The sequence below is a fragment of the Phyllostomus hastatus genome, unplaced genomic scaffold, assembly GCF_019186645.2.
Source record: "Phyllostomus hastatus isolate PE091 unplaced genomic scaffold, TTU_PhHast_1.1 phas_scaffold_78, whole genome shotgun sequence".
Classification (NCBI taxonomy): Eukaryota; Metazoa; Chordata; class Mammalia; order Chiroptera; family Phyllostomidae; genus Phyllostomus; species Phyllostomus hastatus.
Genome location: NW_025334041.1, coordinates 43,839,272 through 43,851,828, shown reverse-complemented (window position 1 = coordinate 43,851,828; position 12,557 = coordinate 43,839,272). Strand labels below are relative to the sequence as shown.

Here is a 12,557-nt window from a genome sequence, read left to right as displayed (position 1 = left end):
TGGAAAAGTAATTGTCTCAAAGAGGAGTTTTTACGTGTGTGTTAATATTGTTAGAAAATTGGCTAGTTAAATTTCTGATTCTTCTGCAAAAAGAGATTAAGTTCCTATTTTATACTAAAAAAGTTCTCAAACCTTGTAGCTACAAGACCAATACTTTCTTGTCATTCATTTGAGATAGAAGTTGGAGTTACATATTTAGATTATAGAGTTTTGTTTTTTCTTAATTACAGTGGACATTCAATATTATATTAGTTTCAGGTGTATGCATAGTGGCTGAGCATTTATATATCCCCTGATAAGTCCAGTACCCACTTGACACCATACATAATTATTATAATATTACTATATTCCCTATATTGTACTTTATATCCCCATGACTATTTGTGATTGCCAATTTGTACTTCTTAATCCCTTCACCTTTTTCACCAATCCTCCTAACACCCTTCCCATCTGGCAACCATCCATTGGTTACAGAATTCTTTTAAAGGACGTCACCTTCTCCTAAACAAAACAAAACAAAACAAAAAACAAAAACCTCTTAAAGTATATTTACTTATTTCAGGTTTAACCAAGTTTATCCTTTCTAAAACTATCCAAAGTTTATAACAGTTTCTTGAAAGTTTTTTTTAAAAATTCTCATTGTATATTGCCTTGAATTAGTTTAACTGATAATTCTTAATGAATCTGGGCTCATGATTTTTTCCTTCTTCTAGGAGTTGGACAGTCCCTTCAGGTTATATGGGCTCACAATGAATCCACTGCTTTATAACATCACCCAGGTTGTCATCCTGTCAGCCGTTTCTGGTGTTATCAGTGACTTGCTTGGATTTAATTTAAAGGTAAGAACTTACAGGTCTTTTTTCTTACTTAGTGGCCTGTTACATTTCTGTGACATTTATTTTACCCCAGCACTCTTTTACCATCTCACATGTACAATAACCAAATCATTTTGATAATATTGTATACAATTAGTGAAAATAATTTCACACTTAATTTCAAATAATGATAAACATTCTTGGTTTTAATACTGTTGAAACTTCTGATTTGGAATAGTATTCATTACAAATAGGACTCTATAAAATAAGGGGAAGTATTTCTTTTTACTCATATAATTTGAGTCCAATTTAGTTGATAAAAAAAGAAAAGAACCCTATTTCTTTTTTCTTTTTCTCTTTTTGGCCAAAAGTTACATTATTTATCTGTATAGCAATGCATATATCCTCCAATATATGTTCAGCTGTTAGTGAACAAGGTATAAACTATTCACATTAAACTAGTTGTATATCTGTATTGCCACTTCCCTGTAAAAGAAAGCAAGAGAAATCTGATTTTCACTTTACTTGTTTAAAGTGAGTTCTTCTTGATAATAAAAGATTAAAAGAGTTTTAAAAAATAGAACATAGACTTGTTTGTGAATGAAATTTAGATAAAAATAATATTATGTGATATAATTTAATAAGTTGTGATATTAAACCTGGGTCTAATGATCACTACTTGTATTATTTTTTTACTAGCTGTGGAAGATTAAATCATGACAATTCAGAGAAAAAGAAGATGTAACCTCTTTTCCGGAATAAGAGTACCAACTAAGCCGCCTGAACGTAGTCACTGACTCTCTGCTTCAGGAGTCTCAGCTGGGAAATTGAAGTGTTTACATCACACTGTCTTGTGCAATTCTTATATTTATTTTACTTGTTCACTGTTTTTTACATTTACTTTAGTCTTTATATTTTATTTTTAGCATTGATGTATACTCAGTTGTTGATGAAAAGGGTGATAAAACTGATATCCAGATACTTGAGATCCTGGTAATTGTTCGTAAATAATTGACAAAACAACAAATCGTGAGAATAGAAGCCATTGCTAAGCACTGTTTCTCCATCGATGCCGTAAACTTGCCTTACTTGAGGAAAATTTCTTCAACTTTGGAATATTGCATTAGACTCAGCTAAACCCATAAAGCATTTTCTTCAGTAAATCAAGATCCAGTCAGTGTTTCTCTTGAACTATTTTGGAACAATGCCAGGGTCTAAACTGATTAAGCTGCAGTTAAGCACCCTTCAGTATTAATATATGTGGTATTACATAACAGGTCAACAAAGTGCTCTTTGATGATAAAACTCTTAATAGAGCAATAATTGTAAATGGTTACCATACTGTAAGATATTTTGATAAAAATTTACTAGTGATAACTGTATTTATTTGAAACACTGGGCTGTTTGCACAGCTCTAACTGTGCATGCTCAAAATGTGCACTTTTTAAAATTGTTACTTTTAATGCGTTTCTTTATATGGGGTATGTTATAGTGTACTAGGGCATGATATGGTATCCTTTTGAGTGAGGTCTATATACTCATCTCACAAGTGAAGTGCCTATTGATATTACTAAAGTACATTATGTTTACTCAAGTAAAATAATTTTCTCCCCATGGTACGCTGTAGTGTATGCTCTTCATACCACACTCAAATGAATAACTTCAGAACCAATAAAATACTCCTCTTATTGATAGTTTTAAAAGTACTGTATACCCAAATTTTCAGAAGAGGCAGCTTCACCTCGCAAATTGTGTCCTCTAAACTTAATCTGGTATATCCCCTCCCCCCATCACCACCCAATTATATAAGGGCTATTTTAGACGTTTTTAACCTGGAACGTTAACCCAGCACTCCAACCCCCATTGCAACCCCCAGATAATTTTCCGAGTGTCCAAATGAGAATTTACTGTGTTGGCACGTTAGGTAAGTAGGGCAGATATGATGGTATCTTATTGGGCCTTGATTTTAAGTTGTTATATTTGTACAATCAAGAATATTTTAGAAAATAATTGAACCATGAAATGTATTTCAATTCTTTTTTAACTGAGCATCTAGTTTCTAAAACAAAAAATTTATTTGAAACAGTCTAGAATTTTCTTGGTGCAAGGTGTATCATATTGAATATCCTCGCATTTTTAAAATATTTTAGGGAATTTAAAATAATTATAAAATTATGTATTTGATTGGTGCAGTTTTAATCCCCAAATCATAATCTTAAGATCGGGAATGTGTAGAGAACAGAGCCATGTCATGATGTCTCTTTGTTCTTACCATTCCTTTTCATCAGCCTCACTTCAACCTCTCTAGTATATTTTCTTCCTATAGAAAACAGCAAAAGCATTTTGTTTTATTTGCCTATGTTCTAATATGTTTAATAATGACCAAAGTGCATTCTGAGTTTTTTCAAGGAATGTATTACTGGAGCTTTAAGAACATACTTATTTTCTCATGTGAAAAATTAGGCTTTGTCTGATATGTTTCTTCTTCCTCTATTGTCTAATGTTGAGGTTGTTTTTAGGAATTATATTTTATAAGCTTTTTCAAAATAAGGTACAAAGCTATTCAGAACTTAACATTTGCACAGAATATGTCAAATATATTTTGAGAAAAAAAGTACAGCATGAGTTCTGTTAGAATAAAAGAGGAAAGAAACTACTGTATCTCACAAAAAACTTATTTCAGAATGGAATTATTTTTGAGAAAAGTAGCTAAATATACTGATTTAGGAAAATGCTTGTTTTGGATTGAAGTTTATTTTAACTTGGAGTTGAGAGTTGACATTGAGTACCATATACCTCTCAACAACTTATTAATAATATGTTGAATTATTTCACTAATGTGGGCAACAATAAAATATAAAGGGAAAAAGTCATTTTAAGCAATTCCAGAACATTAATGGAACTGTTTTCAAAGCAGAAAAATTGACATTGGCTGCCTTTAAGAATACCATGAATGTAAGAAATTCAAAGAAATTGTAACATATCACATAATATAGAAAAGGCAGTTCAAAGATAGAATTTGTGGCAGATGTGTGTTAACTACTTCTTTGCCACATGTATTGTATTTTAAAGTTTGAACAGCAGGTTTAAAATAAAACATGCTATGACTGACAGTTAAACTAGAGGTGTTTTTTTAAGTTTTCAAGTCATACACATTTCTATGGTAATTTTGTTTGACTATAGCCTAAACTTTAGTGATAGCTTTTAGAGTTGAGGGGAGTGGAAATACATTTTTTAAAACTTCCCAACATTTCAGATTTTGTTATGATCCTCAGAAAATGAAAGCATAAATAATACATAGACAGGCCTTTATTAATGATGTTAGGACATCATTAATGTTTGCGTGTTTGTTTGTATTTAAATACAGAATACTGGCATATTAAAACTCATTGTCGGAAGGATAGTGGTGTTTTGTTTTTTAATTTTATTTATTTATTTTTAGAGAGAGGGAAGGGGAGGGAGGAAGAGAGGGTGAGAAACATGGATCGGTTGCCTTTTGTACACACCCCAACCTGGAACTGAACTTGCAACCCACACTAGCAGCCTCTCGCTTTCCAAATGACAACCGACCAACTGAGCCACACTCTTCAGGGCGGATAGTGGTGTTTTCAGTCAAAAGAATTTTCACATCAGTTCAACCTACGTCATGGCTAACAATAAGACAGGTAAGCATTCTGATTGGTTCAAAGTATTTTAGTGCTTTAATCAGGGACTGATAATTCAAGTGCATTTTCAAACTTCAAGCTTAGAATTGGCTGTTTTAATGTCTTCCTTCAGACTTCAAAATAGGGCAATATGACTGGCACTCTTTAATTTGCTATGTCACTTAGAACACTACTTGTCAGCCTTTTTTCTGCCAAGCCTATATGAAGGATACCACAAATGTTTATCAATAGCACTGACTTCCCACAATGCTTACTTCCTGTGGAGCAGACTGCATTTCAAATGATAGTATAGGTATACTTTAAAAAAAGTATTCCCCAAGCAATTTGGAAAGTTTGCCCTACCTGTCACTTCTCACCACATTGAGAGTTACTATCTCAAAAACAGGAGTTCTAGAATGTAAATTTAATGAGATTTTCATTGTATTTACCACTGTATTTCCAGAACATTAAATACAGTGCCTATACATAGAAAAATCTCGAACTATTTACTGAATGAATAAGGGGATGGATGGATGAAGTCAAATAGGACCTAGACACCACCTAGTCCAAAGTCCTCATTTCACTACATAAAAAGTCTAAGGTTAGATTCACAAGGTTAAGAAGCTTGCCTAAGATTGCACAACTAGTTAGTGATGGAACCTACACTCAACTTTATTCCTGTTGAAGATATATTCTGTAATAATACATCCGTGCCTCTTGACCGATTAAAATACTTAATCATAGGCAAATTCTGGAGGGAACAAAGATATTGATAAATTCTCTGCCCTTATGTTAATGAGCTTATACAGTGATCCCTCACCTATCTCGGGAGTTACGTTCTGGTGATCCCCGAGATAGGTGAAAATCCACAAAGTAGCGGTGTTAAAATTATTTATATATATTTTAAGTCTTTATAAACCCTTCCCACACTCCTATAAACCTTTCCCACCCTCTTATTAACCTTTCCCATACTCTTATAAACACTTCATATGCTCTTAAAACACTTTCTACACTCTTAAACCTACGTAATTTTCACAACATGTAAAATTCTATATGGGTACTCACCAGTGAAGTATGCTACAACTTGAATGATGAAGATCATGAATTATGTAGCTGCGCAGTACTGATGGTGATGAAGGTGATGATGATGAGTGTACTGCACAGCCAAGAAGAGCATTACAGCTTTTCTCAAGGCACCACTTCATCAGATGCTTCATCAGATGGTGCAGTATCTTCACCCTGGGACGTAACTTCTATTTCTGCTAAAGGTGTAGGCGTAACCGATCTCTTCGTTGGAGTGATGAACACAGTTATGGGGACTTGCTGGTGCTGCTTTTTATCTGCAGAGGCAGCTTCTCCATGCAGAGAGACGCTTTTGAGTCAAAGTGTCTCTGAAATTTGTCAAAACCGGTCCTTGCTGGCACTGAATGGGGTTGGTCTGGTGGGAGAAGCACTCAACGGTCTTGATTCTGCACTGTTGTACTCATCTTCATCTTCGTCACCATGAACGTCAGTGCTTTCCACAAAACTATCATAAAGTTTCTTGGCCTTCGTCCAGATGGTGTTGGTATCCAACAAGATATCCTTCCTGCAGTCATTTATCCACGGGGCCAATAAGGACTCCATCCTCACAATGGCCTTATTGTGGGGAGTGACCACCCTCTTCGCAGTCTTGTTAAAAGTCATTGTTGCTGTAGACCTAATATTCTTCTCATCTTTCTTTATGTAGCAAACAGTAGATTCATTGATCCCGCAGCTGAGTAGCTTTTGCCTTCCTTTAACATGTCAAGAAGTTCCCACCTTTTCTTTGATGGTAAGCATATTACTCTGGCGCTTGGGCTCACTGCCAGAAGCCTCAGAAGGTGCAGAATGTTTGGCTGGCATTGTGGGGCTTGAAATAAATTCAAACTAATATGAGAATTTAACAAAAACACAACACAGAACAACACTACACACAGCAATCAGACGTCGATGTGAAGTGGACAAGGAGAGATGCTGAATGTATGGGCACAGTGCAGGAGAGCAAACAGACCGATGCTACAGTCACTGAACAAATTGGCACCCAGGATACAGAACACAGTGCTGTGGTTGGTCGCCTTCCATTCCATCAGCCAACACTGTGCTGTGTACAATGTCACGTTGGCAAACTTGCACAAGCTGTAGTGGCGTACTGTATTTCCATTGTGTACAGTATGGTATTCATCTGCTAATGAAATACATATTTTATTTTGATTTAATATTCTTAATATGTTTGAATTAACATTTTTATACTTTTTATATTTTAAATTTTAAGGCAAAAATAGCTAAAATCATAAATATTATATAAATACCTATATTTTGCAAAATCCTGCAATACAGCAAAAACTGTGATACAGCGAAAACTCTGTGATACAGAATTAATTAAAAAAAACACAAAACCATGATACAGTGAAGCCGCAATAAGTGAACCGTGATATAGCGAGGGATGACTGTATATAAATAATAAGCCTTGGTAATAGAAAAAGTAAGAATTTACTTGACATCTCCCTGATTCAATTCTGTACTGTAGCCTGTGGTAAGAACATATGCTTTTGAGTCAAACTTGTTTTACAATCTTGGGTAAATTACTTAATCTCTATGAGCTTTGGTTTTCTCAGGTATAAATTACTGAGAATAATACCTATTTTACAGGGCTATAAGGAGGATTAATTAGATAATATATAAAGCACCTACTATAGGAAATGGTATATATTAGTTGTGCAAAAATTTTGGTGATTTCCCCCTCCAAGTAAGTAATCACCTAGAACAAGTCACAAAAATTTCCAAGCAAAACCATTCCTATTACCTAAGATATATGCCTGCCAAATATGAGAGAGAATTAAGAATCATCCTTTATATGTATTATCATGCATGACCTTTTTACAAGGAGTGGACATTTAATTCCTTCATAAACAAGTATGCAAAAATGTGGAAGAGAAGTTTTTCTAAGCCTATATTTTATATCCAGTTATGAATAGTTTCACTAAAATCTCAGGTCCATATTCCATCATATCTATTACTAAATCTTGGTCTCACTAATAACATCCTAGAGTCTTGACCTTCTGCCTGGTCTGAACCCTCAGCTTTAAGTTGTCTGCGTTGAGTTGATGGAAAGCATCTGACTTTGACTTTCCACCAATCATCCTTACGAAGATATTCCTGGAACTTCTGGTCCAAATTTGGCATTTTAAAATTAAATCTCTTGTCCATTTATATGCTCCCTACAATGGCTCTACTAACCTTATCATCCTGAAGCTCCTAATCCCTCTCATTCTACAACTGTCAGCATTTTTCTTCTCTAATGTTTCTGAAAAGATAATCATCACACGTGAATTCTATCATCTTTCCTTCTCCAGCTCTGTGGGAGATTTTCTCAGACCAGCTCCCTATCAGTGCTCAGGATTCTGTTCCTGCCCTTCCGTATGCTACCTCCTTAACTTGACCCCCGCCATCACTTTTAAGCTTTTCCTTTCCTGATTTTACATTACCAATGAGCATTTCTCATTTAGATTTCAATGAGAAATGCTTGAATCTAGAGTATGAGAGCACTAGTTAAGGTTTATAAATTGGATGGAACCATTCTATACTAGATGGTGCAGTAAAGACTGGCTACACTCTTCACCCTCATCTGAACAAGACAAGAAGTTGTCTATTTGTGTTCAATTGTTGGACTATTACCACTCTCTCAGCCACAGCTGGGTTGGTCAGTGATTGGTACCTGGTCCTAAAGCAGTCAGTTGTTTATGGGCCTGTGATTAACCTGTGAGACCCACTGGCATAAGAACTTTGCCCAGTGGAAGGCACTCACTCTCCTAGGCGGTGACCTGAGCCCCCATCTAAACTATTGATGCAAGTTTGATCAGGACACAGTGTTAAGAAGGGAGAGTTACTAGGAAAGCAGAGACCCAAAAGTAGTCATTGAAGTAAGCAAAAAGTAGTAGAGAAGAGGTAGTATTAGTGGAGAAGGGAGAGGAAACCAAGAGAAACTGCCCCAAAGTGGCAGAGGTACTGATGATAGCTTGGCAGGTGTGCTGTTGATTCATTAGAACTGGTCTCAGACTGTCACATATAATTCAGGAATATATAATTCAGGACATCTTGTGTCCTGAATAGTGAAGCCAGATGCCTTATGATAAACTGAAGTAACCAAAGGATGACTTTCAACCTAAAGGGGCATCACACATTTTTCTGACTGTTGAATCTTAAGCCCTCCCCACCCCCCACACACACACAATTGACTCTCCTATATCTACTCATACCTATTAAAGTGTAGTACTTGGCTATTTACACTATCTACCCTTTCAACGTATTTGGCTACTGTGTCTACACAATAGTTACCAATCTCAGTGCTTAAGGGTGTTGCTTGTCCTTTTTTATAATTCTCAATTCTGTATATTCAACAATGATCTGAAATTTAAATTAGTGGCTTTTCTTTTTTGTCTTTTAAAGCTAAATTCAGCTCTTTTAAGTTTAATCATTGACTTTTCTGTAGTTATTTAATAATCTTAGGAGGTTTTCAGGGGTTTGGGATTGTTTTAATCAAATCTCTTCCAAGTTTTCATCAATTATTTGTACGTGGGAATTTCTGGTTTTACTAACCTTGGTACTGCTAAGAGATGTGCATTAAGGCAAAATAGACGTTGCCAAAACCTATAGCCAATTGCATCCCTTTGAATATATATCCAGTGTTTACAAATACATTTACTTGTTTTGACGGGAAATGCAGACTGTGAGCAAGAAGCTATCCTGCTCTTTATCTTTACCCTTCTTGCCCTCAGCCAGAATTGCTGGGTCAGGTGAGTGCTACTGAAAGATTCTCATAACATGAATTCTGCTATTTAGGGGAAGACATTAGAGTGAGAGATTAGCCTAGGAAGTATGAGAAACAGACCAAGTACTCCAATTAAAATTCCAATTTTATTCAGTGTTTCTTTTATCCATTCTATAGTTTTTGAATATTACATGCTAGGCACAAAACTAGGTGCGAGGGATATAGAAATTAAAATATAGTCCTTCATTGAACTTGGAGGCTAGGAGGGCATAGAGTCATCCAAACAAATTAACAATTTGTGGAGGGTACAAGCTATAATGGAGTTGCCAGTATAAGTGTCAATGCAAGCAGTTTACTATGTCTGGAGAAAATTATGTGTATGGGCAAGGAATGGGAGATAATGCCAGGAAATGACTGTGAAACCAAGGAATTTAAATTTTATCCTCAAAGATTAGGATTGCCTAGTGATGGCATGTTGTAGCTGTTTGGTTACTAAACCGTAATGTCACATTCTTCATTAGGATACTTAATGAACAGCTGCAGTCTGAGAATTAAAAAAAAAAATTTTAACCCTAAGAGATGACATTTTCATTACTATTAGAGATGGTGGAAGGGAGAGAGAGAAAGAAACACTGATGGGTTGCCAGTATGTGCCTCAACCAGGAGTGAAAGCAGTGACCCTTTGTTGCACAAGATGTCACTCCAACCAATTGAACCACAATGACCAGAGCAGAATTATTTTTTTAAAAAATGACTTTATTGTTGTTCAGTTACAGTTGTCTGCATTTTCTCCCAAAGGAATTAATTTTTATAACTTAAAATTGTAGTGCATGTTAAAGACTATGCTAGAATTTTGTGTAATTAAAAAAAAAGCCTGACGTAGCACTAATTTGTATCCAATATATGATTAAATTTACCTTAGTTTCTTCACATGTGGGTGGTGGAGTTAAATTATAATTATTTGCAAAGTGAAATCATTCTTTTAAAAATTACAGAGTAGGGGCCAAGGGCATAGCTGCCATCTTGTTTGCACCACTGTTTTGTGCATGCCCCAATTTCTGTGACACATGCTTCCCCTCCCATCCACAGAAGTCCTCCACTGGAGCGCCGGGGCAGCTCCCGCTCTTCCCTGGACTCCTGAGCAGAGGCACATCTTACTTTAGGGCTTCCAGTCAAGATGGAGACATACAAGCACACACAACCACAGCAAAAATTACAACTAAACTACAAAACAACTATCACCCAGAATCATGAGAAAATCGAGGTATATGGAAGGAAGCTCAATAACCAAGGAATTAAAGAAGTCACAGTTATCCAGACAGGAGGGGCAGAGACACAGAGATGCAGAATGGACCATCTTACACCCATGTGTGGCAGATAAAAATCAGGAGGGATACCTCAGGAGTGAAGGGTCACAGTCCTACACAAGACCGCACAGCCCAGGGTTCCAGTGCCAGGAAGATAAGTCCTTACAATTTGTGGCTGTAAAAACCAGTCGGGGGAGGGCAGCAGAAGAGACTGGGGGATTCTCAGGTGTCTGCTTTTAAAGGGCTTGCAACCGACTTAGGACTTATGCAGACTCACTCCCTCTGGGCTCCAGCACTGGGGCAGCAGCTGGAAGGGCCCCAGTGGAATATGGGAAGAAACAGAAGTGTCTGGCATTAGGGCGAGTGCCAGTGGACAGCTTCCTCTCAGAAAACATTCAGAGACCAGGCAGCATCATCGACACCTTCTTGAGCCCTCTCCCACAGAGAGCTACAGAATGGAGACACCATATTAGAAACTCTATCAACCTGGTTCACTTGGTTGCCCCACCCTGGCAATTACCTAAAGCTCCACCCCATCCACCTTACCAGTGCACTTTTGTACAATGAGCCATGCTACTAATACAGGGAGTCAGAGCAGCTCTACCTAATACATAGAAACAAACACAGGGAGGCTGCCAAAATGAGGAGACAAAGAAATATGGCAAACAAAAGAACAAAACAAAACTCTAGGAGAAGTAAACAAAAAGGAGATAAGCAATCTATCAGATGCAGAGTTCAAAACACCGGTTATTAGGAGGCTCAAGGAACTCATTGGATATTTCAACAGCATAAAAAAAGACAGGCAAAATGAAAGTTACACTAAGTGAAATAAAGATCAACAGTGGAGTGGATGAAGGCAAGAATCAAATCAATGATTTTGGTACGTAACGAAGAAAATAACATTCAATCAGAACAAGAAGAAAAAAAATCTAAAAAAAAACATTAAAGATAGGCTCAGGAGCCTCAGGGACAACTTCAATGTACCAACATTCAAATTATATAGGGGTGCTAGAAGGCTAAGAGAAAGAGCAAGAAATTTAAAACTTATTTGAAAAAAAAATGAAATAAAACTTCCCTACTTAGGTGAAGGAAATAGACATACAAGTACAGGAAGTACAGAGAGTTCCAAACAAGATGGACCCAAAGAGGCCCACTCCAAGATACATCATACTTACATTACTCAAGATTAAAGATGAGAGAATCCAAAAGCAGCAAGAGAAAAGGAGACAGTTACCTACAAAGGCGTTCCCATAAGACTATCAGCTGATTTCTCAAAAGAAACTTTGCAGACAAGAAGGATCTGGCAAGAAGTATTCAAAGTTATGAAAGACAAGGACCTACAACCTAGATTACTCCATCCAGTAAAGCCATCATTTAGAATGGAAGAGCAGATAAAGTGTTTCCCAGACAAGGTAAAGTCATCACCAAGCCATTATTATATAAAATCTTAAAGATTTATTATTTAAGAAAAAGATCAAAACTATGAACATTAAAATGGCAGTAAATTCAAACTATCAACAATTGAATCTAAAAAACCAAAAAAAAAACAAGCACAATAGAAACAATCATAGATATGTAGATCATTTGGAGGGTTATCACTTGGTAGGGGAAGGAAGAGAATGGGGGAAAAGTGCAGGTATTAAGAAGTGCAAATTGGTAGGTACAGAATAGACAGGGGAATGTTAAGAACAGTACAGGAAATGGAGTAGCCAAAGAACTTATACACAAGACCCATGGACATGAACTAAGGTGGGGTGATAGCTGGAGGGAATAAGGGGTACTGAATGGAGAGAGGGCAAAGGAGGCAAAATTGGGACAACTGTAATAGCATAATCAATAAAACATTAAAAATTTTAAAACATAAAAACTACAGAATAACCCAAGTCATCTGCACTGTGATAAGAATCATATGTTCTGGAATCAGGGGGAGCTGAGATTCTTTGCAGCATGTGTGTGAGCTTGGGCAAAGTACTTAACCTCCCAATACTCACCTGTGAAATGA

At 36.3% G+C, this 12,557-nt stretch overlaps 1 protein-coding gene across 2 annotated transcripts in view; it reads left to right on the top strand.

Annotated features, from left to right (window-relative positions):
- PHTF2 (putative homeodomain transcription factor 2) overlaps window positions 1-4,216 on the top strand; it is a 133,426-nt gene extending 129,210 nt beyond the window's left edge. For both annotated transcript variants that reach the window (XM_045828105.1, XM_045828106.1), the window contains 2 exons: window positions 714-839; window positions 1,515-4,216. In XM_045828105.1, coding sequence (XP_045684061.1) covers window positions 714-839; window positions 1,515-1,535 — 147 coding nt within the window. In that variant the 3' untranslated portion in view covers window positions 1,536-4,216. The remainder of the gene's footprint in view (window positions 1-713; window positions 840-1,514) is intronic.
- Window positions 4,217-12,557: the final 8,341 nt, after the last annotated feature.